At 40.2% G+C, this 27,634-nt stretch overlaps 1 protein-coding gene across 2 annotated transcripts in view; it reads left to right on the top strand.

Annotated features, from left to right (window-relative positions):
• NELL1 (neural EGFL like 1) overlaps window positions 1–25,512 on the top strand; it is a 465,040-nt gene extending 439,528 nt beyond the window's left edge. For both annotated transcript variants that reach the window (XM_074999016.1, XM_074999015.1), the window contains 4 exons: window positions 6,693–6,886; window positions 14,808–14,984; window positions 20,504–20,728; window positions 25,462–25,512. In XM_074999016.1, the coding sequence (XP_074855117.1) occupies window positions 6,693–6,886; window positions 14,808–14,984; window positions 20,504–20,728; window positions 25,462–25,512 (647 nt within the window). The remainder of the gene's footprint in view (window positions 1–6,692; window positions 6,887–14,807; window positions 14,985–20,503; window positions 20,729–25,461) is intronic.
• Window positions 25,513–27,634: the final 2,122 nt, after the last annotated feature.

Below are 27,634 nucleotides of genomic sequence, written 5' to 3'. Positions count from 1 at the left end.
AGGACCAATGATCTGACTCTGCACCGATCGCCAGTGCTATGGGGTGCAATGCCCCATCGGAACCAATGTGTGCACAGCACCATCACCCTTCCCGTCCCCCCAACCCCACCCCCATCCACAGCCTTGGCCAGGAAGCTGAAGAAACTTCAGAGGGTTGGATTTCCAAGTCCATGTAAGGACAAGGTGAAGCAGAGAGTTACTATAACCCCTTCAATTGCCGTGCCATTGGCTGGCACAGCTGCTGTGGAAAAAGAAACCCAGGCCATACCCCACCCCGACACTGGACAGTGGTTCTCATCTACAAGCTGAATTTGTCCCATGAAGTGTTGTTACCGTGAAGTGTTGCTCCATGAAGTGTTATAATCAGAAAGGGGCTAAGGAGGCTTGCTACTTCATCTATAGGACCTGCCTCTTCATTCATAGCTGCCTCGTTTTATTTACAACAAGTTTTTACTTTGCTACCACATAATGCTGCTATGGCTGGGAAGGAGCAACTTTTGCACAGCTCTGCTTCATCATGCATAATGAAGAGTTCTCAGCTTTGTACCGAGCCCCTCTCCAGACCTTTTATGGCTGATAATGGAGAAAAAAGAGCAGTTGGTTTCATCAGGTGGGTGGTGAAATGTTTGCATTTATCAGACATTTTCCTTTGAGTCAAACCAGGAGTCAAAATTAGGGATGACATATAAGAGACTTGTGGCATCATTTTTCTCACTTAATTTCAAATTAACATAATTGAAGCTGTATATTTTAATATTTAGGACTGAAAATTGGGCTAAGTTTTCTACAGCAAATTCAACATATTATGTTAGCTAAGTGTTACTAGGCCATCATTAAGTGATTTTAAGTTGCTGCAATATCCAGTGCAGAGCCAGTTCATTATAATGAAGATTTCAGTCTACTTTCCTGTCACTATCACAGCAAAGTCGTTCTTTTAAAATCATTTACTGGTAAATATGGATTATTTTCTTCCATATTTTAAAATTCCTCTTCTAGATTGTTTTACTTCGTATCAGTTACTCATTTATACCATTTGCCCGTGTTGCTAAAGGGGTAGCTGTACTCAGGCAAATGAGATTGGAATCAGGTGTTTAACCTGTTTACCAATCCCCCACAATTTAATGTCCGAATATGAAAAAGGACACTATCAAATTAAGCTTAAAATGTCTTCTGGAGTTATCGGCAATATGGATGGTTTATTCAGGAGATCTGAAACATAGTCAGCAGCAAGAGAACGTTGCCACAGGGATGCACGAAGAAAATTAGTTCTATTAAAAGTTCAGCTATTGAACGGATGCAGCTTTCAAGCCTTTTTATATTTGATTAATTACTACAACATTTTAATAATAAAATGCAATAAAATAATAGGAGCCATTTGCATTAAGAAAGAAAAATGAATTGAGCAGTGATTAGAGATTTATGTAGAAAATATGTTGCTTGGCTTTTGCTTGATTGGTTCTTTTATCATGAATGGCCTGCTTGCTAGTTTGGGCAACTCTCAGTAGGGCATCCTCTTTATGTGGCCACAGTTGCAATATGTAAATAGGGCGCCTCTTCCCTTTTGGATATGTATAATAGATTAAGTTGGCTTTGTGCAGTGCAAACAGGTCTGTAGCTCTGAGAATATGAATAATGTCAGTTTCCATAATTGCTAACATCTGGCTTTCCATAAATCTGTTAAATGGCATGGAAGCAGAATTAGATTTCTGTATCATAAGTAAAGCAATTACATAGAACTCTGTAGGCAATATGGGTCTATATTCATCTGTGGCATCCTTTTAGTTTTGAGCAGTAAAAGCTACTCTTTTAATTTGCACCCTACTCCTCCTACATGCATACACACACACACAAGCACACACACACAATCTACATGGGGATGTATTAGTGTTGTGGGAAGAATATTGACAATGCTTGCATCTCTTAAATGTGAAATCACTGACTATGAATGAGTATGTTTCATTTGTTTTCAAGACAAATACATCAAGCTCTGAAGCGACAAGTAGGAGAGGGGATTTTCAAGAATGCTCTTACACTCATTGATGCTAATTGGTTATCATCTTCCACTGAAATCACTGATTCAGTTTCAGCTTATTCCTGGTCCAATTTATATATATTTATTTTCCCCTTCATCTTGCCGTTTTTTTTTTTGTCTTCATGGTATGTTACAGAATTAATGAGTCAGGAGTTGTTTATAATTCATAAAGCCTCTCTTTTCCATCACCTGTAGTAAACCTACCATGCAGTGTCCTTTATTAGACAAAGGATGGGAGTACACTTAAGGTGAAAAGGTGTGTACATGGAGATAGTCTCCCCCCCAAAAAAAAGTCAAATTATAACCAGCTGCTTCATCAGGGACAAGGCGGCAAAATATAGCAGTGCCAGGGAAGTCCAAGGGCTGAACAGCTGTGAGGGCTGTTCTCCACTCTGACACTCTGGCCATGTCTACACTAGCCAAAAACTTCAAAATGGCCATGCAAATGGCCATTTCGAAGTTTACTAATGAAGCGCTGAAACACGTAATCAGCGTTTCATTAGCATGCGGGCGGCCGCGGCACTTCAAAATTGACGCGCCTCGCTGCCGCGCAGCTCATCCCGACTAGGCTCCTTTTCTAAAGGACCCCGCCTACTTTGAAGTCCCCTTATTCCTATGAGCAGATGGGAATAAGGGGACTTCGAAGTAGGCAGGGTCCTTTCGAAAAAGAGCCCTGTTGAGACTAGCCGCGCGGTGGCGAGCCGCATCAATTTCGAAGTGCTGCGGCTGCCCACATGCTAATGAAGCGCTGAATATGTATTTCAGCGCTTCATTAGTAAACTTCAAAATGGCCATTTGCATGGCCATTTCAAAGTTTTTGGCTAGAGTAGACATAGCCTCTGAGTGCAGAAGGCAGGGGCCTGCAAGAGACCTTAAAAATACCTTGTCTCTACAGGCTTCTGCTTAAAAGCTTCCTAAGGTCACAGATTTGCTGACCCTGGGAAGTAGCTGCCACCACCCAAGTGAGAAAACTCCTCTTTAGAACCCAGAAAGACACATTTGGAATGTGTCTTTGTGGGGTAACCCCAAGCCCTTAACCCTTCCTGAGGAGAGAACTTGTAAACAAAGAGGAAGAAATTAGGCTGCAGTCTGATAGCTGACCTTGCAATTTTAGGCATCCACATACACAGACCCATTTCTAGAACACAGGAACCAAATCACTGACTTAAAAAAGGTGGTTTATTAACGAAACAAAAGGTATGTATGATAAAGCATACTTGGCTGCTAGGTGTTACAGAGCAACTAAATATAGTGTAGATTAAAGCACAGAGAATGACTTCTTTGGGATTCAGATTAAAAATTACAGCGTAAAGGGGGGTACATCTGCCAGCCTGGGAAGTCCTGCATCTCTCTCTCGGGGTTTAACCCATTACAGGCATTCATTTGAGTGTTATTCATGTGTATTCAACTTCTTATTAGGAACACTACTGAGCAAGGGTTGGCTTGTAAATTGCATCACCTCAGGGGGCATCGTACTTTGGAGATACCTCTCTGGGGCATGACTGCCTGACTTTTGCTCTGGGGAAAGGCGATGATGGAGAGGAGCAGCAATTTGCATATGGCTGAAATGGTTGGTTCAGTTCTGGTCAGCGTGTTGGGGTCAGAGCCAGAGTCACATTTGTAAACTGACAAACACAAATATAATAGGAAAGGTCTAACGATTTGGTACCTGGATATAACATTAATATGCCCTGACCCAAATGAGGGACATTTATTTAAGATCTTTTTAATTCTTATTGATGCAAATCTTGAAGACTTTTCCCTGAGTTTTTAGTCAGTCCTTATAAGTGCTTTTTTTCTAGGAAAAAAGGTGCAGGAACTCTCACTCCCTGCTCCCTCCCTCAACCACAAACTTCCACCAGGCTACATCCACACACGGGGAGAGCACAACTCTACCCAACACACATGCAGGCAAAACCCAACTCACAAAAGAGCCACAATGCCTGACACAAAACATGCACATAATCCCAATAAACAAAATGTCCATAATGCTCAACACAACACCCACACAATCCCAATATACAAAATACAAGTCTTACAGAAAACACACACACTTCCATCCAACCTCATACAGCACAGCCCCCAATACACCCTGGAACACAAACACATGTCTCCACTCCCACAAATAGCAAGGCACAAATCCACAGCCTCAGAGTAGTGTCCCTGCCCCACACCTCCTCAACACTGTGCCAAGTCTCCATCATCTCCAGCCCCCTCGGGCACCTGGGTGCACTGGGGAAGGGCGGCTGCCAAACCAAGACCTGCTCCCAGGAAGGGAGAGGTGAGGCCTGCGAGCAGTGGCTGGAGGATGGGGACAGTGGGCGCAGGAGAGAGAGGTAGGGAGCTGACATGGAGCAAGTGGGGCAAGGCAGGCTGTGAGCACCAGAAAGGGGGGCAGAGGCAGGCAAGTGGTAGAGGGGTTGGGGGGTAGGGCAGGGGGTGGGTGGGGGACAAGGTGGGGTTGTGAACAGGGAGAACTGGGCATAGGGCACTGGGCAGGGTGCAGGACAGGGTTCTGGCAGAAAAATAGTCCTGATTCTTATCTTAATAAAACTCCCATTCATATCAGTTTAACTTTTGTTTGGGTAGAAACAGAATAAAAAACAGAGAAAGGGCTTCAGGATTTGGCCCAGTGAAAACATATGGTCCTTTGGGACATATTTATGTTGTCACTGCTGAGCAAAGTGCACTGTCCCTATACTGGCTAGATACCCTGCAATTGTACCAGGTCAGTATGTGAGCTAGCCAAATGTCCTAAGATTACCCATGTTTAGTGCAGACACCGCTTATCTACCTCTGTTTCTTAATGGTTACTGTAGTATCTGAACACCACCATAATCTTCATAACAACCCTCTGAGGTAGGAATATACTACTAAGAGATGGGGAGCAGATGGATTAACTGACATTCCCAAGGACACAAAAGAAGTCTGTGGCAAAGCAGGAAATTGAACCCAGTCCTTGGCTCGGTTTCTAACCACTGGACCATGTTTCATCTCTGGGAGGGTTTTACTGAAAAGAAAACCAAGGTTGGCATAGGAAGTACTGTTGGCAATGCAGTAGCTAAGAGTACTTTCAGTATTAGAGCTAGCTCTGTAACCTTTGAGTATACTGTGCTTATAGAAATGTTGTCTTTTGGATAAAATGTAAACCAAGATCCTGACAGCTTGAAGAAGTCTCTAATGATTCCCTGGCACTTGCCACATTATCATCATTAGCTCTGTTATCCTGGCCAAATCTAGATTGAGTAAGATTACTTATCTAAATTCTCTTAGCAGCTTCAGATGTGTACTATCTCATTCACTTCTTTTCCTAAACTCAAACAGTTACCATATTTCAACATCTTACAGAAGTAGCTGCATTTTAATTAGTAGGTGTAGTGATTTTATGTATCAAGTGGTGTCTAAAGTTTTATATAAAAGTGCTTTAGAATTCTTCAGATGTTTTAGAAATACAGTGTAAAATTTAATCATCTCTTCCCCTTCACATCTGTGTATGTATGTACACATATAAAAGGTGTGTTGTATGTATGTGTATATATTTATATAAAATGTTTCATCTCATCCACATCCAAAACTTTGTTCGCCAATGTAGTTAGGCTTTTGAAAGTTATAGAAGAATATGAAAACCTACTCAATGTCACTGGAGCTAGAAATTCTTTCCATCTCTTCTTAAATGCTGCTCAGAAGATTGGAAGATAAACATGCCTGTTTTTTGAGATGGCACCAAGCTGAAAGATCTCATTGTCTTTTTTCCAAGAGATCACTCCTGAGCATGTTCAAACTTGGAATAATTACATTCTGTCCATCAGTATTTCCCCAGCAATTTCAGTAGGGTATAATATTTCACTTCTTCTCCAACATTAAGTGATTTGGTAGTTTAAAGTCATTTATGAAAAAGAGGCGCTTTCTCCAGATTTATGCTAAATTCCCTGATGCCTTTCTCAAACTTGCTTTTATAGTGCTGTTTTGTACTGCTTGGGAGCACTAGGATTTCTTTTATCTACAAAGTGCCTCTGATTTCTTCCCTTTAATTCCTTTTCTCTTAAATCAGTGAGCAAAAGCTGTGATTGATTACCTTTAGTAGGGGGAGATTTAGACTATGATTTGAGGTCAGTATTCTCTGTAAGCTGTGTGTTTGTGCAAACACGCAGGAGGGATTCAAATGCCGCCCAGTTGATTCGCAGAGCACTCAGAGCTAGGTTTTGGTTTCTACTAGTGATGCACATTCACATGCCTCAGTGTACTTTAAAAAAATATTCTTCACATGAATGGAAAAGTTTAGAGGGCATATTGGCAGAGCTTATGAAAACTTGTATGTTTGAGTTTTAACACCCAAAATGGGATGTGCTCTAATTGCAGAGTCATGTGTCCAGTTGCTCATGCTCACTGGGAGATCACATGACTTTGTCTAGCAGATTATATTTGTTTTTGCTACATAGTCCCAGCAGAAATGTAAGTGTTTACAATCAAGTATATGGCAGGGGATTTAAGACTGCTTAGTGGAATTGTAAAACAGTAACACCAAACAATAAACCTAAATTCTGTGTTTCATACTTTGCTCCACCAAAACAGACAAGCACTATTTATTTAATGATAAATTTCATGGTACAATCTGTCACCTGAAACAAGGATTAGCACTATTAACTGGCTTGTTTTGCAGATATCGATGAATGTGCCTTACGGACCCATACCTGTTGGAATGATTCAGCTTGTGTGAACTTGGCGGGAGGTTTTGATTGTCTTTGTCCCTCAGGACCATCATGCACTGGTGACTGCCCACACGAAGGTGGCTTGAAGCGTAATGGTCAGGTGTGGACGCTGAAGGAAGATAGGTGCTCTGTTTGTTCCTGTAAGGTGAGTTTCTTGAGACCTGCATATGTGTTTTCTGGGATTCTCTAGTGTTGTCTCTCTAAAGGAACTGTTTTGACTTTAGTAGACCGCTAGAAAACTTAATTTGGAAGCTATTGGGCCTGAGTCTCTACATGCACATGGGTCTTGGCTGGGGGTAATACCACTGAAGCCAGTGGAATTACGCAAATGTAAATACAGTTTTAGAGAGAGATACATTCAGAATCAGATTAAAATGATCTTTATACCAGTATAAATGTAGGTCGCAATCCATTGACATCTATGGTCAAAAGCCTGTTGTCTACAGAAGGAGTATGACTGAGGCCTTGCCCAGGTATAAGTGAGATGAGCATGGTGCACTGGAAATATGTAGGAAGCAGGGGTGTAGAAATGGAATATTGCTCCACCTGGCTGGCTATTTGCCAGTTAAGATCTGTTTGTTTGAAGTTACAAGGAGGCTTTTAACTCCCATAAAACTAGAATAGCACAGTGGCATATCAGGCCATCAGAATCAATGCAATACTCAAAATTCCCTGCTGTTTGTTTTAGGCTAGAATGGAAACACGGTCATATTAACATGCATACTGTGTTCTTACTTCAAGCAGATAAGTCGATATCTTCAGGAGTGGAAGACTTCAACTCTGAATATATAGTGAGCTCATATTGTAATCTTAAAGAATGGCTGGTTCTATGAAAGGATTTTGTGTCAATGGAATGAACAGCTTAAAATATGTGAAGACATCTGGTCTGCCTTTGTAGAGTTTTAATGATTAGTATTCTCATTTTAGTTAGTCTTGTAATTTATGCCTTATTTGCCCTGCTGTACTTCTCATGCTGTGTGCATCTTACTAGTATTTGAAAATATGTGATGTGATCAGAGATTACTGTAAATAGAGATGCCAACTTCATGGATTCTCTGGTTTCAGAGCAACCTGTGAAAAAAATAGTAGGTGTTCAGCACCCAGCACCTGCCCAACAGACAGTTGGTAGCACAGTGAGGAGCTTAGAGAAGGCAGTGTTAGGTTGTATGTGTGTGGGGGGGAGTGGAGAGGCTCAGAGAGAGGATGGAGCAGGAAGAGGTAGATTGAGGGCAGGTCCTTGGGGAAGGGGGAAGAATAGGGGCAGGAAGTAGCAGAGGGAAAGGGGTACTTAGGAGAGGGCAAAGAAAGGGGGATATACATCCTGGGTAAAAATAGAAGTCAGCCTCTCTGAATGTAGCTATTTCAAAATAACAGTGTCATTGTATGTAGCCAACCTGGTGCCTTAGTTCTATTTCTTTATACCCCACTCTCACTCTCTTTTCTTTCTCTTTTAATATTTGCCCTTCAAGCACAAAGACCCATCTCCTGGCCGTTAGCTCAAAGTAAGCTTAAGGGGGCCTGCTGGATCCTTCACCCACTGCTACACAGAGCACAGGTTCAATGACTCTTTCAGCCTGTAGGTTACAGTAGCAGCTACCTTGCTCACAGTATAGCAAGGATTGATCAGCGGATCTGCAAAATCTCAGCTGTGTTAGCCATGACTGCACCGTTTGACTGATGACACAGAGACAGCTGCCATAGGATTCAGTCAGTGTGGGGTTCCTCTGCAGGTTCTGCACTTGGGAGTTACTAACAATCTGGGGGACTCAGCTATATTATACCTTTTAGTGGTGTCTGTGTGAGCTTTGAAAAATGCTACTCTGTTGTTTTGCCCAGAGAAAGCAAATTATTGTTTTATATCTTTGACTCAAATACTATAAAATAAGTCCTAATTATTATTTTTGAAAAGATCAGATGAACAATTTTTTGCCCCAGCCGTGTACATTTCCATGATACTTCTGCAAGGCTGACTTGTAAGAAAATTAACATAAAATTCAAGATTCACGAAAAGACATGCTGTTCCCAGTAATTTATGAGAATTATGTCATATACTTCAGTGAAGCACAGTCTAAAACTCACAGTTTTGTAACTTACTCCACAATTGTCTTGATTTCAGAGAGGCTACTCATGGAGTAAGGGACCATCCAACGGTAATAATTATATCAGACTTAGCCATTCCTACTCCCCAAGATCTGAGTTGAAACAATTCTCTTTTTTTGTGAAAGACAAGGGATTACGATAACACTTCAACAAACATCATGTGGTGTTAATCCTATGTAACCATATTGTTGACTGCATGCATGAGGACACAATATAAAAAACATTAAAATTCCTAAAGCTTCATTAGTTGAATGCAATAATTAACAAAGTAGCCTCAAATAGCTTGCTCTGCCCTCCCTGAGTCATGACAATTGCTATACAGGACTGGCAGAGGAGAGTTGTTTTTTAATCCTGGTTTGTGGTTGTTCTATCATTTTGTGAATTAACCAGTTTAGCTGGAGTTATATACTTCAATTGTTTCGTCCTATGCTTATCCTTCTACCTTCCTTTTAAAGAGAGCTTGTACAATTCTTGGCAGAGAGGAGGACGTGTATAGTTCAAGAAGAGATATGATGGAACTCTGAATGTGCATCCTCTTTAGGGAGTACCAAATAGTAGTAAGGTGGGTCTGGATTCTGTTCGTGACTTGGACTTAAAGGTCAGAAGGTGCCCTCTTGATCATTTAGTCTGACCTTCACGATACCTCATCCAACCACTTTCTAACCTCTAGCTGAGTTACTGAAGTCCTGAAATCATGACTGATTTCATGTGATTTGGTGTGGGCCAGATCCATCAGCCAGGCATTGCAATGACTCAGATCCTTCTCCACCTAAGCCACGTTTACACTACAGTTACCTTTTGAAAGACCAGGTCCTCACACCAAAAGTGGATCAAAAGAGCAATCTGAACAAAGGTACCCTGATGTGTCTACACATGCTGTTTTCTGAAAGACTCTTTCAGAAGAAGGTGCTCTGCCTCATTTGGGAGAGGAAGAGGGCCTCCAGAAGAAGAGATGCGATATTTCATAAGGAATTCAAAAGAATGCATTTTGTGTGTGGATGCTCCGCTTGTTCTTTCGGAAGAGGGCCTGATTTTCCAAATGACTTGCTAGTGTAGACACAGCTCTGGTGTCCCAGCACCAGCCATTGGAGATATTCACTGCTAGCAGCTGCAGACCATCTATGTGCCATTGCAGGCAGGTTCATTATACATTATCCATCCACACCATACATTTTCATGATCAGCCTCAAAGTCTGTTAGGTTTTTTGCTCCTAGTGCTTCCCTAGGAAGTGTGTTCTGGAATGTCTGTCTTCTGAGTTTACAAGTGTCACAGCTCTATGCTGGTGGAAGAGATCTTCCATTGACATAATTAAACCACCTCCAGCTGTAGCTATCTGGACATGAGAGCTTGTCTCACCAACATAGTGCTGTGCACACGCTATTCAAGGTGCAATATTCACACCTGACTGACTAATTTATTCTTTTGTGGATCCAGATTGATGCTTAACTGAATTAACTCATTTCCCTCCCTGTTGTTCATCTTTCTGATGTATTTAATGAGAGCAATTATATCTTCCCTAACCCTTCATTGGTTAGGCCAAACAACCCAGGCTCTTTGAGTCTCCTCTCATAAGGTCTTCTACTGGTCCTACCATCCTAGCAGGCCTTCTTTGCACCTGTTTCCATTTGAATTATTCCTCCTTAAACAAAGGAGACCAGAAATGTACACAGTATTCCAAATGAGGTCTCACCCAGTGCCTTGTGTAATGGAACCAACACTGCACCCTCTCAACTGGAAATCCCTTGCCTGAAGCATCATAGGACTGCATTAGCCTTTTTTACATCCCATTGACAGCTCAGTCATCTTGCGAACAATTAATACACCATGGTCTCTCTTCCTCCATCACTTTCAACTGATATGTCCCCAGCATATAAAAGTACTTGGTAATCTCTAAGGCTATGTCTATGCTTAGAAAATACATTGAAATGGCCATGCTGATGGCCATTTTGAAGAATACTAATGGGGCACTGAAATGCATATTCAGTGCCTCATTAGCATGCTGCTAGCAGTGGCACTTCAAAATTGCCATTTTTTGCTCCTGCATGGCTTGTTCAGACGGAGGTCCTTTTTGAAAGGACCCCACCAACTTCGAAATCCCCTTATTCCTATCTGCTGAATAGCATGGCCATTTCAAAGTTTTCTCCAAGTGTATAAATGTCCTGAATATTTGACCTTCCATTTTGCAGTATTAAATTTCATCCCCTTGCTATTGCACCAGTTTTCAAGGTGGTCCAAATCTTGTATGATATTCTGGTCCTCCTCCATATTGGCAAAACCTCTCAATGTTGAGTCATCCACTTTTTTTAAGCACACTCTTCCTTTTTGTGCCAAGGTCAGTAATAAAAAATGTTAAATAAGATTGATTCCAAGCCCAATCCCTGAGCATCTTTGCTAGCACTCTCTATCCAGCCTGATAGTTTACCTTTCAGTATGAGTAGACTCTGCTGTTGTTTGAGAACCTTAGTCATTTATAAACTGTACTGTGCCACAGATTTCACATCTTTAATAATACTCTCTTACCAAAATTAAAGACTGCAGTGTATAAAGCTCAATTCATTAAAGTTTATGAAGGGCCTAGAGGCTCTTGGGTGGAAAACCATTTTAGCATCATATGCTTTGTTGGCAAGCTTAAAATGTATATGTTATCATAATCCCACTAAAAGAGAATAAATGATTCTGTGTATCTTCATTAACTTATTAACTTCCAAATTTATTTTAGAAATGGCAAATTTGAGTTGCGAAGGAGCAATAGGGATGGTGCAGCTAAAAAGGCTTTTTTGACTTGGAGCTGGTGCTGTGATTCCCACCTTGTGCAAACATGCTAGCTATGTCTACACTACCCCAGAACTTTGAAATGGGCATGATAATGAAAATAATCAAAAGATGCTGATGAGGCGCTGCCATGCAAATAGGAATAACCAAAAATAACCAAATAGGAATAAGGAGATTTTATAGTGTTCCGGGTCCTTTCAAAAAGGATCCCGTGTAGATGAGCCGTGCGATTGAAAGTGGCACTTTCGAAGTGTTGCGTCCGCAATTGTGCTAATGAGGTGCTGCATATTCATTGCAGTGCCTCATTAGCATCATTTGATTTGGTTCATTATCATGCCCCTTTCAAAGTTCTGGGGCTAGTGTAGACATAGCCACTGTGCTAGGTTTACGTGAGCTAGCATGCTGAAAATAGTGAACAGCTAGAGCAGCATGGACAGCAGTGACCAGTGGCATGCACTAGCCACTCTGCGTACTGTCTGCCTACATTTCATGAGGACATACTTGGGATGCTTAGTGCATGCCACTGCCCATGCTCCCATGTCTGTACTCCTGGTTTTAGTGCATTAGCTCAGTGAAAGCTTCAATGAGTACGTGTACTCAAGCTGGCAATCGTTTGCCCAGTTCCAAATGTAGGGGCAGCCTTTGTGTCGTAGCATTATGGAAATCAAAATGCTTTCTGCAAAGCTTAGGGCCTAACAAAGGTGCAAACAAAGCATGATGCTAAACAGAAGAGGCAAATCGTGCATTTTCAAAGGTTTCCAGCAGAATTATCAAACATGGTCTGTGTTCTGAAAGAGAAGGGTGGTAATATAAAAGGTTAGTTACTTCCCTGAACAGTGCAGGAGTCATAAGTAGCACAGAACCACCAATGCAGTTACCAGTTCAAAGGGGTAGTTTTAAAAATCTTCAGGCAAAGGATGCCATTCTGAACAGGGTGGACAGGTTATTGCTCAGTAGCTTTTAATCAGAATTCCTGCATTCAGATATGAAATAATGTATCACTGTGACTACATCCTGGTCACACAGAGGACTTGCACATGACTGAATGTGTGGAGTCAGTCCTCATGTTGGAATGTTTCGGCAAAATTGTAACTTTACAGTCTCCATAAGTAAGGGGCAGCATGCAGAAGAGGAGAAAGATCTGAGCTGAGGCGCTCAGTTTTGTGCCAGCTACTCATTTGCACAGAGAAGGAAATTACTTTGCTCCTTTTCCTGAAGCACTTTCTTCCTCTTCCCACTCTGCATCCAGCTTCCTCTCTGGCCAGCAAGTCTTACAGGGAGCGAAGGGTGTGGAGAGTGAAGGATAAAGCCAGAATTATTCCTGCTCTCTGCTCTCCATAACATTTCCTCTCTGCCATATCAAATGAATATACCCTACTCTCGCCAACAAAGGTGGAGGGATAAGCCCAGCAGGAAGTCAGGGCAAACGTTAATTCTTCATATCACCCTGCACTGCCAAGTAAGGGATATGACAATCTAGCCGTCTGCACTGTTGGTGGAAAATGCAGTTGAGTCCAACATTTTATAGGTGTTATTCACTCTACTTTTCCAGGCTTCTGTGACCCGCCCCCCCACCTTTTTTTTTGTTTTGTTAGACACAGTATGCAATATATTCAGTTATTCCTACAGTCAAATTTAATATGCTAATCATTTCAGGATTATTATTGAACACCTGCAGTGTCATTAGCTAACATGAGCCTTATGATCTTTTCCAGTGGTGTTCTGCATATTGCTTTGCAGCAAAGTTTGGTTTTGTTTATTGGACTTTCATTTTATTTTATTTACAAATTTATACTTATGAATACAAAAAATAAAAGCAACTGCCAACACATCTTAGTGATGTTTTGGCTGACTACTACATGTGGAGAAAGCCATTTTGGCTTATCCTCAATCTTAGTGATCATCCTTTCAAAGCATTGTGTGCGGGGGGGGGGGACGGGGGGGACGGAGATGATTTAAGAAAAACCTGATTAGTCAGTTTCTTAATATCATCCTAGGACTGCTTCTGTCTCTTGTAAGCATGAAGTGCTATGATGGCATTATTAAAGGGTATTTGTATTTGTGCTTAGTGAGGGTATAATCCTTCAGCTGTTATTCAGTGACTTAATTCAGAATAATTTAATTGAGTCATTCAGGAATTAAATCAGTGTAACTCAGAGCAGAACCTGGTCCTTATTCTTTACCCAGCCAAACATTTCCTTGAAAGCAACTGAAGTTTTGCTCAAGTCAAAATTGAACAAATCAATAATCTAGTTAAAAAGCAAAAATTTTCAATAGTATTCTTCATTATAAATTAGGATTTCAGTTTCCTAATCCATCTATAGATTAACCATGTGTTGACTCACAGAGAATGAAGGGTGTAATTTATAATAAATTTGTCACCACAATTCTCATTAAGAGAATTAGAACAAATTAATTTAAGAAGAAATTGTGTTTAGTATGATAATTCAGATTGAGTATTTATCACACTGTTTATAAATACTTAACACCTGAAATAGGAAAAATCATATTTTATCATATATTTAGGGACTCCATAGAATAAAAATACATCTACAGTTCATAACTCCAGATTATTATGCAATCAGTTTTTCTCTGATAAAGGTCAAGGTGCAGAGTAAATTAAGATGGAAGAATACGTAATGCCACTATGGGTTTGCTATCTTAGGATCCTTTGACATTTCTGGCTTCCACTGAATTTTTAACATAGTGTGTTCCTGTTAAATTTATTGAACCACTTATATAATTTCAAATTATTTAAAATTATTTTCTTGACAATCACACAGTTATTCAAAAGATAGTGCAAAGGAAACTATTGTTCTGATATGTTCTAGAAAAATAATTGCCGAGATCACATTAGTTAATTCCATCTGAATCCATGAGGCTCCTCCTCTTTATTTTTTTAAAATCCAGATCTGAGGAACAAGAGGGACACAATAATATTTGTCTCAACCTCAGAAGATTCTACTGAAAAGGAAATGCTATAGAGAAATAAATGTCGACTGGCATTTTCACAACAGTATGTGGTTTTTTACAATAGAAATTGATCAGGCTCATTTTTTGAAGAATTGGGCCATATATGAATATCTTCAAATTCTTTAGGTAGTCTACTATCTTTGATGGCCTTTGCTACTCATCTGATACTCCCCTGCTATTTACCACTTGCTTGATACTTGTGACAATTTGTTCTCTGCAGAACGGGAAGATATTTTGCCGGAGAACAGCTTGTGATTGTCAGAATCCCAGTGTTGACCTGTTTTGCTGCCCAGAGTGTGACACAAGAGTGACAAGTCAGTGTTTAGACCAAAAGGGTCATAAGCTATATCGTAGTGGGGACACCTGGACCTACAGCTGTCAGCAGTGTCGTTGTCTGGTATGAAAGCAAATTTAACATTTTCAAGAAAAACAAAAGCAATATATTTTTTTAATTACAGCAGCATACTTTATATTATGATATTAATCCTATCTTCTCCTCCTTTCTACTATTTGACATATTAAAGTGATTTTAAAGGACAAAGTCATGGGTCAGAAGCAAGGTAAGTCAGGATATGGACAGACCACCCCTCAGCTCTGTGTAAATAAACTGGATCAACAAACAAAATTTATAGGAAGCTGGAAAATTTTGAAACTATTTCCATTATTGTTGGCTAAAACAGATCGAGTAAAATATCAATTACAAAGTTTTTATTGGGATTTTTTTCATTTTCAAGTCAATGGCTTTTCATGAGGTCGAAATTATCTGTTAATGATCAGGGAAGATCTTGGTGTCATTATGGATAGTTCTCTGAAAACATCTGCTCAATGTGCAGCAGTGGTCAAATATGCTGACAGCGTTATGAACCATTAAAGGGATGGATAACACAGAGAATATGATGTCCTTATATAAATCCAGGTACTCGCAGATCTTGAATACTGTGCGCTGATCTGGTTACTCCACCTCAAAAAAGGAAAAAAAGGGGTAACGGAAATTATTATTGTTATAAAACAGTTTTTGAGTGAGGATATTTAAAAAACTAGGATTATTCAGCCTGGAAAGTATAAGGGGTGGGGGTTTTGACAGACATCTCTGAAATTTTGACTGGTAGGGAGTAAGTAAATAAAGAAGTGTTATTTACTCTTGTACATCACCCAATGCAATTAATAGGCAGTGGGTTTAAAGTAAGCAAAAGGAAATACTTTTTCACACAATGCACAATCTGTGGAACTCATTGACAGGGGATGTTGTGAAGGTGAAAACTATAACAGTTCAAAAAAGAACTAGATAGGTCCATCAGTGGCTATTAGCCCACATAAACAGGGATGCAACACCGTGCTTTAGCCTATCTATGTTGGAAGCTGGAAATGGATGACAGAGGATAGAAAATCTGATGGTTTCCCATTCTGTTAATTCCTCTGAAGCATCTGGCATTGGATTATATGGACCTTTGCTCCGACTTACATGGCCATTCTTGTGTAAAATATTTGATTTTGCAAAATTTTCCCACCATGTGACTGAACTTCCATATCAAAATTGAAAGGTCATAAATCAAAACTATAAATCAGAAGTCAAGTCCTATAAACAGCCATTGAAACACAACGCATGAGGACAGTGACCTAATACAACAGGGAAGGAAGAAAACTGGAAAAAAGTTGACCCAAACACACAGACTGAAAACAAAACAAAACAATAGGTTAGCTTTTTCATTTCCAACAGCTATAGAAAAAAAGTATTTCTCCTTAACTTTTTTTTTAAATCACTATACCAACAATTCTTTAAGTCCATTTTTATTTGAAAAATATGCTCTGCTCTACACAGACAACTGTCTTTGTTTTGGAGAACTGAGTCCTCTGGGCATAATGGATTGAGTTATAACATTTGTCCTTGTAACAGCTGCTAGTGCTTTGCTGGACAATGGCAAACCATTTACTTCAGTGAAGTTTTGAGTATATTTTCCTGATTTTTTTAAATACTTGCATAAGGAAAGAAAGGGGAAGAGATTTTCAGGTACATGTTTAATTGTATTTCCAAGGTATACATAATTTAGTTGCAATATCTTGTTTTTAGAAAGATTTTTGTTCTTGCCTAATATCATAGCTGGGTTAATAGTTGTAAAAAGGCCAAGAGATAACAAAACTGAAATTTGGATCCAATCCTAAATCAAAATAATTTAGACTTCCTGCTTTTTTTGTATGAAACAATGCCCATCTTTAATTGCTAGTCTACTTTATTTTTTTTTCCTCTCATTCACCTTCTACAAGGAACGTCCTGCCCCAGTGGGAATATTACTGTATTTGTAAACACTGTCCATATAACAGATCAAATCCTAAAATATGTACCTAAGGGTTTTTTACATTTTGATTATTGAATTTGCAGTTATAGAAGAGTAGAAATAACTTCCCTGTTTTAATACTTTCTAATAATTCTTTTTTCCACAGTGTACTGGAAAAATGGCAGGAGTCTGAAATCTGGTATGGAAACAGTTCTAGTGAGGGCTGCCTCTTCTTGGGGTGAAAAAGAAATCATTTTCATTTAACGAAGTAAAGGGATTTAAAAAAATTATATATGACTATATGCATTAGGTAACAAACCCTTATCATGACATCTGGGTGCTCAGATAGCCCTAAAGCAGCTGAAAGCTACTTTAACAGAGCAGCTAAGGATTTTCTTGCTATAGGGGAAAATCTGAGTAATGTGAAGTAGGCATTCTGTCTTTGCTTACTCTTCTCTGAGTGGGAGGCATGAGGAAAGAGCAGGAGAGATTATTTGGAGGTAGAATAGAATCCCCTGCACACTATCTAATGCTCTCTGAGATCATGGCCCCAGAACAGCACAAGATTCCAGATTCAGGGATGGGTAATTTACACCTACTGCAGATGGCAAGTACATTTTTTTAAAAAAAACAAACCAAGTCTCTCATAACTTTGTCAAATGAAAACCGGTTCCTTCCCTCCAAGCAAAGTCACTCACTAGAAGTACCAGTTTTCAACCTACAGACAGCCCTGCCCTCACTATCCTTTTGTGGGATTTGGGTTTGTACTTTGGCTGCTCCCGCAAACCTCAGGTTAAACAGTAAAATGAGCACCTTCCAGAAACAATGGCTGGCAGACTAACCATGAGTTGAGGGGCATTTTAAGCAGCCTTTTTAGGATCTCTTAAGTAGTGCATTTTCATACTTTGCCCCAGAGATGCTGACCTTAGCCTACACCATGAACCGACCTTACGTAGGCAGTTTTGGGCTGTTATACATTAAAACTATGGATTGGTAGGCTCCAGAGATTTTGGGTAACTACTGCCTGTCATATAGCTAGAGACATTTTTCTCCTTAAAAACAGAAGAGTAAATGCAATAAACTATACCAGGAGTCAGCAACCTTTCTGAGGCAAAGTGCCAAAATTTGACCTTTTGACTTCTGTGTACTGCTGATACTTTTTAAAGTCACTAATATTCCTACTTACAACAGCTTCATTAATAACTAAATTAAGATGCAGAGCTTTACTGTTTATGTTGTGGTTGGTAGTGTTACCTGGTCTTTTGTTAATCCAAAGGCAGCATGGCTTTGAACAAGTTCCCAACTGCACGGGGGAGGTGGGCAGAGCATATGCTGATACAAATCCATTCGTATGCTGCTCTTGGTGCACACGCTGGGGTTGCTGACCTTGGGACTATATTGATGTAGTATTATTAATTCAACCAAAAGCACCAAAAAGTCAGGAGTTAGGAAAGGTAAGTTTGAATGTATAAGCTTAATCCTCCTCCTAAGCTGATACGTGGGTATTTAAATGTGACTATGTGCTGCCACAGGTAAAAACAAATTGTACTTTTTGAAAAATAGTACGATACAATTATAAACTATAATTTAACACCAGGCATGCCATTCGAGGTGTTTGTATCATCATATATCCACACACATACATGTACACCTTAGTATTTAAAAGTTCCAGATGAATAATTACAGAAATTCTAAAATAATCTTCTACAGAGATGAAAAATATTTTGTAAAGTGATTAGTTTGAGTGTACTTGATGTTCATTCTGAAAGTACTGAGTTACTTTGCCAGAAAAAGAAAATGCCCATTCATGAGTTAAACTACTAACTAACTGGAACAAAGTCTTTTGTGAAATAAAACAGCAAAGATTGTTGGGTGCTACACTAGCTTCACTTCCCAATCTGCCTCACGTGCATTTTAGCTTTGGAAAGCCTCATGAATTTACAGGGTCTGGATTATATAGCACACATAAGAAGTGTCCCAGAATACTCCAAGACTTTTCATATTATGCTAACACTTCCCCGCTAAGCATTAGTGACAAGATTTAAAGCCACAATTTCTTTATAATGTCTTCATTAGACTAATCAAATGCCACTTACATAGGTGATATTTATGCAATATACTGGAACCTTACAAAGGGCTGGGGAAACTGTTTCAACTACTGCATATCAGTGAATTCATGAACAGACGTGATCTCAAGTATAAGACTCTTAAGCACCTTTAAATGTACTTTTTTATTTGTTTTGATAATTGTAGTTTAATGTTATAATTAGTAGCTTATTTAACAGCATATTTGTTACAAAAATATGACGTTTGATCATATGAAGTGTTACTTTTAGTATAAAGATTGTAAATTGGCAACATGCAGGTTAGTAGAGTCCTGCAGTTCAATCAATGGGGTTCTCATACGGTGAAGCATGAACTCTTTAGCTGGTCTACACTGAGCTGGGTGGTGACATGATTCTGGCTACGTGTTATTTCCAGCTGTTAAACTACTCTGAAAGAAGTTACAATACATATTCAGAGAGGGTTTTCAAAAGAGCCCACCACTGGCTAAGACAACTTCTTACCGTCTGACTACAATGGGAATCTAGATAAGTCAGTGCTGAGCACCTTTGAAAATCTCTTACTCTCAGTTAAATATTTCCCTGTTGTTATTTGTCTATGTGTAAGTGTGAGAGGGCAGTTGCCCTGCATTGATGGAAAGAGGGTTAAAAAATGACCTGGGAGATTACTGTCCTGGGAACCAATCACGGGGGAAGGCTTGTCAGGAGGACTGCATAAAAGAGATGGCTGGCCAGAGTAAGCACAGTCTTGCTCCAGCCCTGGATAGAAAGAGGGACCTAGTTGCCTGCTTGAGTCAGGTACCACGGACAGAGCAACTCTGGAAAATAGCAGAATGGACCAGAGGAGCTCTGGCCAGGCAAGCCCCATGCTGCAGGGCCTGAGACAAGGCTTGAGGGTACTAGGGCAGCAGAGAGGCAGCCAGGACAGCAGGTTCCACCCCTTGGCAATGAGGAGTGACCATTTCAGACTGCACTTTGTCAATGAGGTAAGAGGCTAGATGGAGACCAGTAGTGGGTCACTGAGGTAAGGAGGGTATAGGGATTTTGGGGTTTCCTGGGAGGGTAGGACCCCAGAGTGTTGTGCACTGCATTATGGCAGTACCCTAACATAAGGTGGAGAACAAAGGGATGGTCACAGTGGGAGAGACAATGGCTAGAAGAGGTGCTCTGGAAACTGGGTGAGCTAATTCCTAGATGACCAGCAGGAGTCACCATGGTAAGTGATTTGCTGTAGCTACCAAGAGAAATATGGAAGTATGAATGGAAGACTACATGGTCCATGAAGCAATAACTACGTTGAAGTATGGTCCATGCTGTGAAAAGGTATTAGACTTCGTGGTTTATTTTTTTCTTTAAACAGGCACTTCTACTATCATGATGGGTAAGATGCAGATTAGGCTGTTTCATTAAGAAAAAGTATATATTGTACTGTAACACAGAAAATGTAAGTTTCAAAGTCTAAAAGGTTGGACATGAATCTATTGTAATTTGATGCCAAAAGGAGCTTTCAATATTTTAGATTTTTTTCTCAGCTAATGAGTTGGAAGAAATTTTCATGGACCTTATTTTTATTTCTACAGGAAGGGGAAGTTGATTGTTGGCCACTTTTATGCCCAGATCCAAACTGTGAGTACACAGCAATCTCAGAAGGAGAGTGTTGCCCCCATTGTGTCAGTGACCCCTGTCTGGCTGATCAGATCACTTACGATATCAGAAAAACCTGTATAGATGGCTATGGAATCACAAGGCTCAGTGGTTCTGTATGGACAATGGTTGGATCTCCTTGCACAACTTGCAAATGCAAGGTATGAGTCTATAGTAGTGATGTATATTTGTATTATATTGCAAATATAGTCATTCTACCTCTTAAAAGTTCACACACAGCTCCCATTGAAATTAATGAGATTCAGGGGCACAGAATAGGTCTGACAGTATAAAGGTTTTGCAATGAATGTATATATGGTGGAAAACCATGGTAATTCTTTGGTTATTTTCTTGGAAATACAAATGCAGATATTTAACATCATTCTGCAACTTTAAAATTTTCCATCTGAAATCCCCATGTATATACTTAATATGAATCTAGGCTATGTTACTAATTGTCAAGTGTTATGTTTTTTATGTTTTTGACAGAAATTCTACTTATTAGAAGCTAATACAATAATAACATTTGCACTTCATATTACAAGAAATTTTTTTGCCTCTTTTCAAAACAAACATTTTAGCTACGTCTACACGTGAAGCCTACATCGAAGTAGCTTATTTCGATGTAGCGACATCGAAATAGGCTATTTCGATGAATAACGTCTACACGTGCTCCAGGGCTGGCAACGTCGATGTTCAACATCGACGTTGCACAGCACCACATCGAAATAGGCGCTGCGAGGGAACGTCTACAAGCCAAAGTAGCACACATCGAAATAAGGGTGGCAGGAACAGCTGCAGACAGGGTCACAGGGCGGACTCAACAGCAAGCTGCTCCCTTAAAGGGCCCCTCCCAGACACAGTTGCACTAAACAACACAAGATCCACAGAGCCGACAACTGGTTGCAGACCCTGTGCATGCAGCATGGATCCCCAGCTGCGGCAGCAGCAGTCAGAAGCCCTGGGCTAAGGGCTGCTGTACACGGTGACCGTAGAGCCCTGCAGGGGCTGGAGAGAGAGCGTCTCTCAACCCCTCAGCTGATGGCCACCATGGCGGACCCCGCTATTTCGATGTTGCAGGACGCGGATCGTCTACATGTGCCCTACTTCGACGTTCAACTTCAAAGTAGGGCGCTATTCCCATCCCCTCATGGGGTTAGCGGCTTCGACGTCTTGCTGCCTAACGTCGATGTTAACATCGAAATAGCGCCCAACACGTGTAGCCGTGACGGGCGCTATTTCAAAGTTAGTGCCGCTACTTCGAAGTAGCGTGCACGTGTAGACACGGCTTTTGAGATCTTAATCACATAAGGAGTCACTCGAAAGCATAGGTGATATGTAGGAAGGAATAATTTACATATTGGTTTCCCAGAAGTAAATGGTACTCATGGTATATGATGGTAGCAAACTGTGCCCTTAGTCTGTATGTTGTATTAACTTAGAGTCTGTTACACCTCTTCTCTGCTCATTCTCTTAGTTTTCACCTCAGTCGTCAACATAAATTGGGGCAGAAGCTTTCTTACAGTAAAACAGAGAATACTGAAAATTACATAGGAAAGTGTTTTCATGAGAGTTCCCTTTTAATTTTTAAATGTTAACAAGTTTCATGTAATCCGAATGGATCAGTAAGGCCATGTCTACACTAGCCAAAAACTTCGAAATGGCCATGCAAATTTCGAAAGGACCCCGCCTACTTCAAAGTACCCTTATTCCGATGAGCAGATGGGAATAAGGGGACTTTGAAGTAGGTGGGGTCCTTTCGAAAAGGAGCCCCGTCTGGACGAGCCATGCGGCGGCGAGCCGCGTCACTTTTGAAGTGCCGCGGTCGCCCGCATGCTAATGAAGCACTGAATATGTATTTCAGCGCTTCATTAGTAAACTTCGAAATGGCCATTTGCATGGCCATTTCAAAGTTTTTGGCTAGTGTAGACATAGCCTAAGGCTGTGTTCACTATATACAATACAGTGGAAAAAAAACCCAACAATATAGAATAACACCATGTCTAAACACTATAAAGCTAGACTCATGGGAGTCTGTCCATTGATTTCAGCGTAGTTTGGATGAGGCCCTTATATGAGTGTGGAACTGGGCTAATACACTGTATTTGCAATCAGTGTGTTCCAAACTGTCATAATTATTAGATCAGTCACAGCCGTCAGGGATACTGAAACTAAAATCATCAGGTCTTTGACTGGGTCTATCATTAGAATGGAGGGAGAGCTTGTGATCTGTGTAAATCATACAACTGGAAGGGACCTCAAAAGGTCTTCTAGTCCAGATCAAAATTGTATTAAGTGGTTGCAAAGCTGATTAAAGACTATACTTAAAGAGTAGTTATCAATGGGTCACAGGCAAACTGGGAGTAGGTATCTCCTGACAGGGATCGGCAGAGATCTGTCCTGGGTCTACTAGTCTGCAATATTTTTATTAATGCCTTGGATAATGGAGTGGAAGGTATGCTTGTAAAATTTGCAGATAGCACCATACAGAGGCAATACAAGCACTTCAGAGGGTAGGAAGAGTCTTCAAAACAACTTTGAAAACTTGGAGAATTGGGCTGAAATCATCATGATGAAATTCCTTAAAGAGAAGTGCAAAGAGCTACACTTAGAAAGAAAAAATAATCAGATGCATAAATCTCAAAATAAGGAATAACTCCCTAGACAGCAGCATTGTATCTGGAATTTCTACAGGGGATAACACATTGAATGAGTCATCAATGCAATACCATTGCTCAAAATAAATCAATAAAAACACCCTAATATCATTGTTGAGTGTATTTACAAGGGTGTTATATAAAAGACACAATAGGTAATTGTTCCCCTCAATTCAGCAATGGTGAGGTCTCAGCCAGAATACTGTGTCCAGTTGTAGGGGCCATCTTTTAACAAACGTGAACAAATTTGAGACAGCTGCAGAGGGGACAATAAAAATGATAAAAAGTTTAGAAAATTTTACCAAGGAGAAAAGATTAATGGGCATGTTTAGTCTTCCTAGTACACTAGACCTGGAATCATAGAACACTAGAAAGAAAGAATAATCAGCATGCTGGGGGCTCATAAGTCTTCAAATAGTTGAGTGCTATTACAAAAAAGGCTGGTGATTGGTTGTTCATGTCCACTGAAGGAAGGACAATAAGAAATGGGCACTAAGGTAGGTTTGCCAAGGAAGCTTGTGGAATCCCTTTTAGAGGTTTCTAAGAGCAGGTTGGACCAGAGGTTGGCAATCATTTTTGCAGAGGGGCCACTCCACAAATTTTGGTACTGGTTATGGGCTGGCTCTGGGACCCCCAGAAGGGGCAAGGCCTTGGACAGAAGGGCTGGACCTGGGGTGACAGAGTGTGTGAGTATGAAAGAGAAGCACTTTGTGCGCTAGAGATGGACTTTGTGACAGTGGTTGTCACATATATACTACAGCACACACTCAATCTGTGTCACAAAGTCTGCCGCTTATACCCACATCTTACATCTTTTTCATACTTGCGTCCTCTTTTACTAGTGTATGGAAGGTGAATTACAAGCTTGTGCTTTATATCACCCACCTGTAGAGAAATGCTTTTCTTTGATTAGTCCTGAAAGTACTGAATGGAGATTTATGAAATGACGTCCACGGTTATATAAAATACTCTATGAAGATTTTATTTTCCCCCTCTTGTGCCCTATTTTAGGAGGGAGTAGCTGGTGGTTCTGAGCTTTAACTCTCTGTGATTAGCTTTCCTGCCCCTTTTTTGTGGCAATTCCCTAAGGCCACATGATGGCTATGTCTATACTAGCCCCAAACTTCGAAATGGCCATGTAAATGGCCATTTCGATGTTTACTAATGAAGCACTGAAATACATATTCAGCACCTCATTAGCATGCGGGCAGCCGCGGCGCTTTGAAACTGACGCAGCTCGCCGCCGCGTAGCTCGTCCCAACGGGGCTCCTTGTCGAAAGGACCCTGCCTACTTCGAAGTCCCCTTATTCCTATGAGCAGATGGGAATAAGGGGACTTCGAAGTAGGCAGGGTCCTTTCAAAAAGGAGCCCCGTCGGGACGAGCCACGCGGCGGTGAGCCGCGTCAAATTTGAAGCGCCGCGGCTGCCCACATGCTAATGAGGCGCTGAATATGTATTTCAGCGCTTCATTAGTAAACTTCGAAATGGCCATTTGAATGGCCATTTCAAAGTTTGGGGCTAGTGTAGACACGGCCGATGGGTTTTAAATTATGCTTTTCTGTCAGTAAGATTCCTGGGCATCTGGCTAGGTGTTGTAGACTCAGAGCTACTGCTCCTGTAGTTAAGCATAGGACTACTTATCTGAGCTCTCTTCAGTGAATTGAGAGTCTGGACTACAGGAATGTGTTCACATAGGCTGGAATTCTCTCTCTCCTTATTTTTGACTGATAATTTGGGAGACAATAGCAACATAAAAGATCAGTTGTTGTCTTTTCTCAGATATGCTCTGCCATTTTAATATTGCTGCTTTTTTAGAATATAAATTATGCTCATGAAAGGGGACCGTGGCTCAAAGCATTTGTCATGAGGTTTACTGAGTATTTCACACTTTAGTTTCTGGTTTAAACAAAATTCAGCTCATACATGATGCAGCTTGCAGGGGCCTTACAATCTGACCTGTGGGTCAGTTATATAATGGAAAAAGATGGCCACATCGTAAGAAAAGTCACCACAAATATCTGCTTGGAGAACTCCCAGCAAGAAATGCCTGAATGCACCTCAACTGTACTAACTGTTGTGGAGGGCCCAGAACAAAAGACAAAATAAAGCCCCATCCCTTTCTGTGTTTTGTGCATATATAAAGGCTATCCATCTCCAGATCTTACAAGCACTATGCTCTGAATTTTTTAAAAAGTTGTGTTGGGTGTATAACTAACATTGATTTGTTTGTTGTACAGAATGGGAATGTCTGCTGTTCTGTGGATTTAGACTGTCTTCACAATAACTGAAGCACTAAGATTGGACTCTGTAAGGAAAACTGATGCAGTTAACATCTAAAATGAAGTTGTAAGAGTTGGTGTTTTATACAGACAGTTACCAAAGTCTCCACCTGAGGAAGATGTTTGGGAGTTGCCTTTGGGACCTACCACTACGCTAGCCGTGTCTGGGTGACTTTACAGTACAAAGCATATAAATCTATGGTTGTTAAAAGTTTTCAGTGTTGTAAACAATACACTTTTTCCTGCCAAATCATTTCTAAATAACTTTAAATTATTCCATGGGTAAACTAATGATGTAATTTTGGTTTAATTTCTGTATTGACAACACAGTCAAAACTCAGATTACTTTACTTTGGATCTAGATTCCACAACTGTCTGCCTGTTGTGATTTTTGTCCCATAAATACTGCAAACTTAGTTCTGAGGTCCCTGTCAGATGTATTTATGAAAATATGTATGTATGTACAGTCAAATTACATAATACCTATATTTCATAGTTGTCAAACATACCAAGGTAGATTTGATTTGTACAGGCTGGAAGTACTCAACCCTTAGTCTATCATTTAAAAACTACCAAGACAAATAAACATGAACTAGTAGCAGAATTCCTGTATTGAAAGACAGCAGTAAAGCATATATCAAGGAAACAATACTGCTTATTGATATTGGAGTTAGCAGAGCCATCTACTTTGCAAGTGAAACAACAGCTAGTGGATGTGGGTGGGATTGAGCTGGATTGTAAAGCAAGCAAAGAGCTTTAATGGTGTTCTGAACTGGTTGGACCTTAGTTTGATCTGAATGGGTGTATCTGTACTGCAGTTGAATACCTGCTGCTGATTTAGGGCCCACGCTAGTGGGCTGGGGAACTTTCCCCACTTCACAGGATCCCAGGCTTCAGCTCAACTCTGAATGTCAAAGCTGCAGTTCTGTCAGCCCTCGATGATGATTGCTGTGTAGAGGAGTCCATCATCTCTCCCAGTGTATTTACTTTCCTATAATGAAACCTGCCATTCATAACAGGCTGAATCATTGGAGAGATGGCAAGAAATGGTGTAAATGACAATTGCATTTAGCCTGACTGTCAGCATACATCACAGTATACTAACCTGAGCGATTGGCAACATTCTGTGTTACAATTTTCATTACATGTAATATATTCAAGAAGAAATCTGGCTCCTTTTTGTGCTCTGATATTCAAAAGAACTAATTTATGAAAAAAACAAAGGAGCTGTCCTGTGGCACTTTAAGGACTAGCTTTATAATTTATTAGGTGATGAGCTTTCATGGGACAGATCATGATGAGCTTTCATAGGACAGAACCATGGTCTGTGCCATGAAAGCTCATCACGTAATAAATTGTATTGTTAGTCTTTAAAGTGATACAGGACTGCTTTTTTGTTTTGTGAATATACAGACAAATATGGCTACCTCTTCATGGATTTATTAAGTCAACCATGCATAAAATGCTTTTTGAAACCACAGATCTAGGCAGAAATCCTAATTAAAACTCTAACACTGCATTGAATGTTAGGTTGTTTTTTTTGGGGGGGGAGGGGTGCGGGTGAGGGCTGGCTTTTAAAAGGAAGATGCAACTCCCGTTATTTTTGTGAGGCTAGAAAGTCTGTAGTAGTGGAACAAAAATCTTTTTCAAATCTGACAGCATACGCAGCTTAAATGCCACATTTTTCATGTGCTGTTGTACTCTGTTCTGCTTATTTGTGCAGTTTTCTTTGCCTCTCCTACCCCTTTTTCTTTAATTAACTACACAGCAGGTGTTTGGAAAAAGATTGCAGATATAAGCATAGTGACTGTCCGTTGGAAAAGTATACATTTGTGAGTTTTTCGTAGCTTTATCCAGGAAATGTGAAATTGATTTATAAGAAAGATGTGTGACTGTATATAATGGAAGAATATTAGAATATTCTTTTAAATAATGTACTTTTATGTTTCTCCTGAGGGGATTTTGCAAAATGTTATAAAAATGACTTGCAATCACTTAGCTATTTTTAGTCCCCTATTCATTATTAGCATTTGATAATTTACTTAGGTTTGTTCATGACTAGGATCTAGCCTAAATATATAGTCATTATTTTCTTTAAATGTCCAGTCATTTTCAGCTTCCCATGTCTTGA

The sequence above is a fragment of the Carettochelys insculpta genome, chromosome 6, assembly GCF_033958435.1.
Source record: "Carettochelys insculpta isolate YL-2023 chromosome 6, ASM3395843v1, whole genome shotgun sequence".
Taxonomy (NCBI): domain Eukaryota; kingdom Metazoa; phylum Chordata; order Testudines; family Carettochelyidae; genus Carettochelys; species Carettochelys insculpta.
The sequence above is the reverse complement of the archived record's forward strand: the minus strand, read 5'-3'. Positions and strand labels throughout refer to the sequence as shown.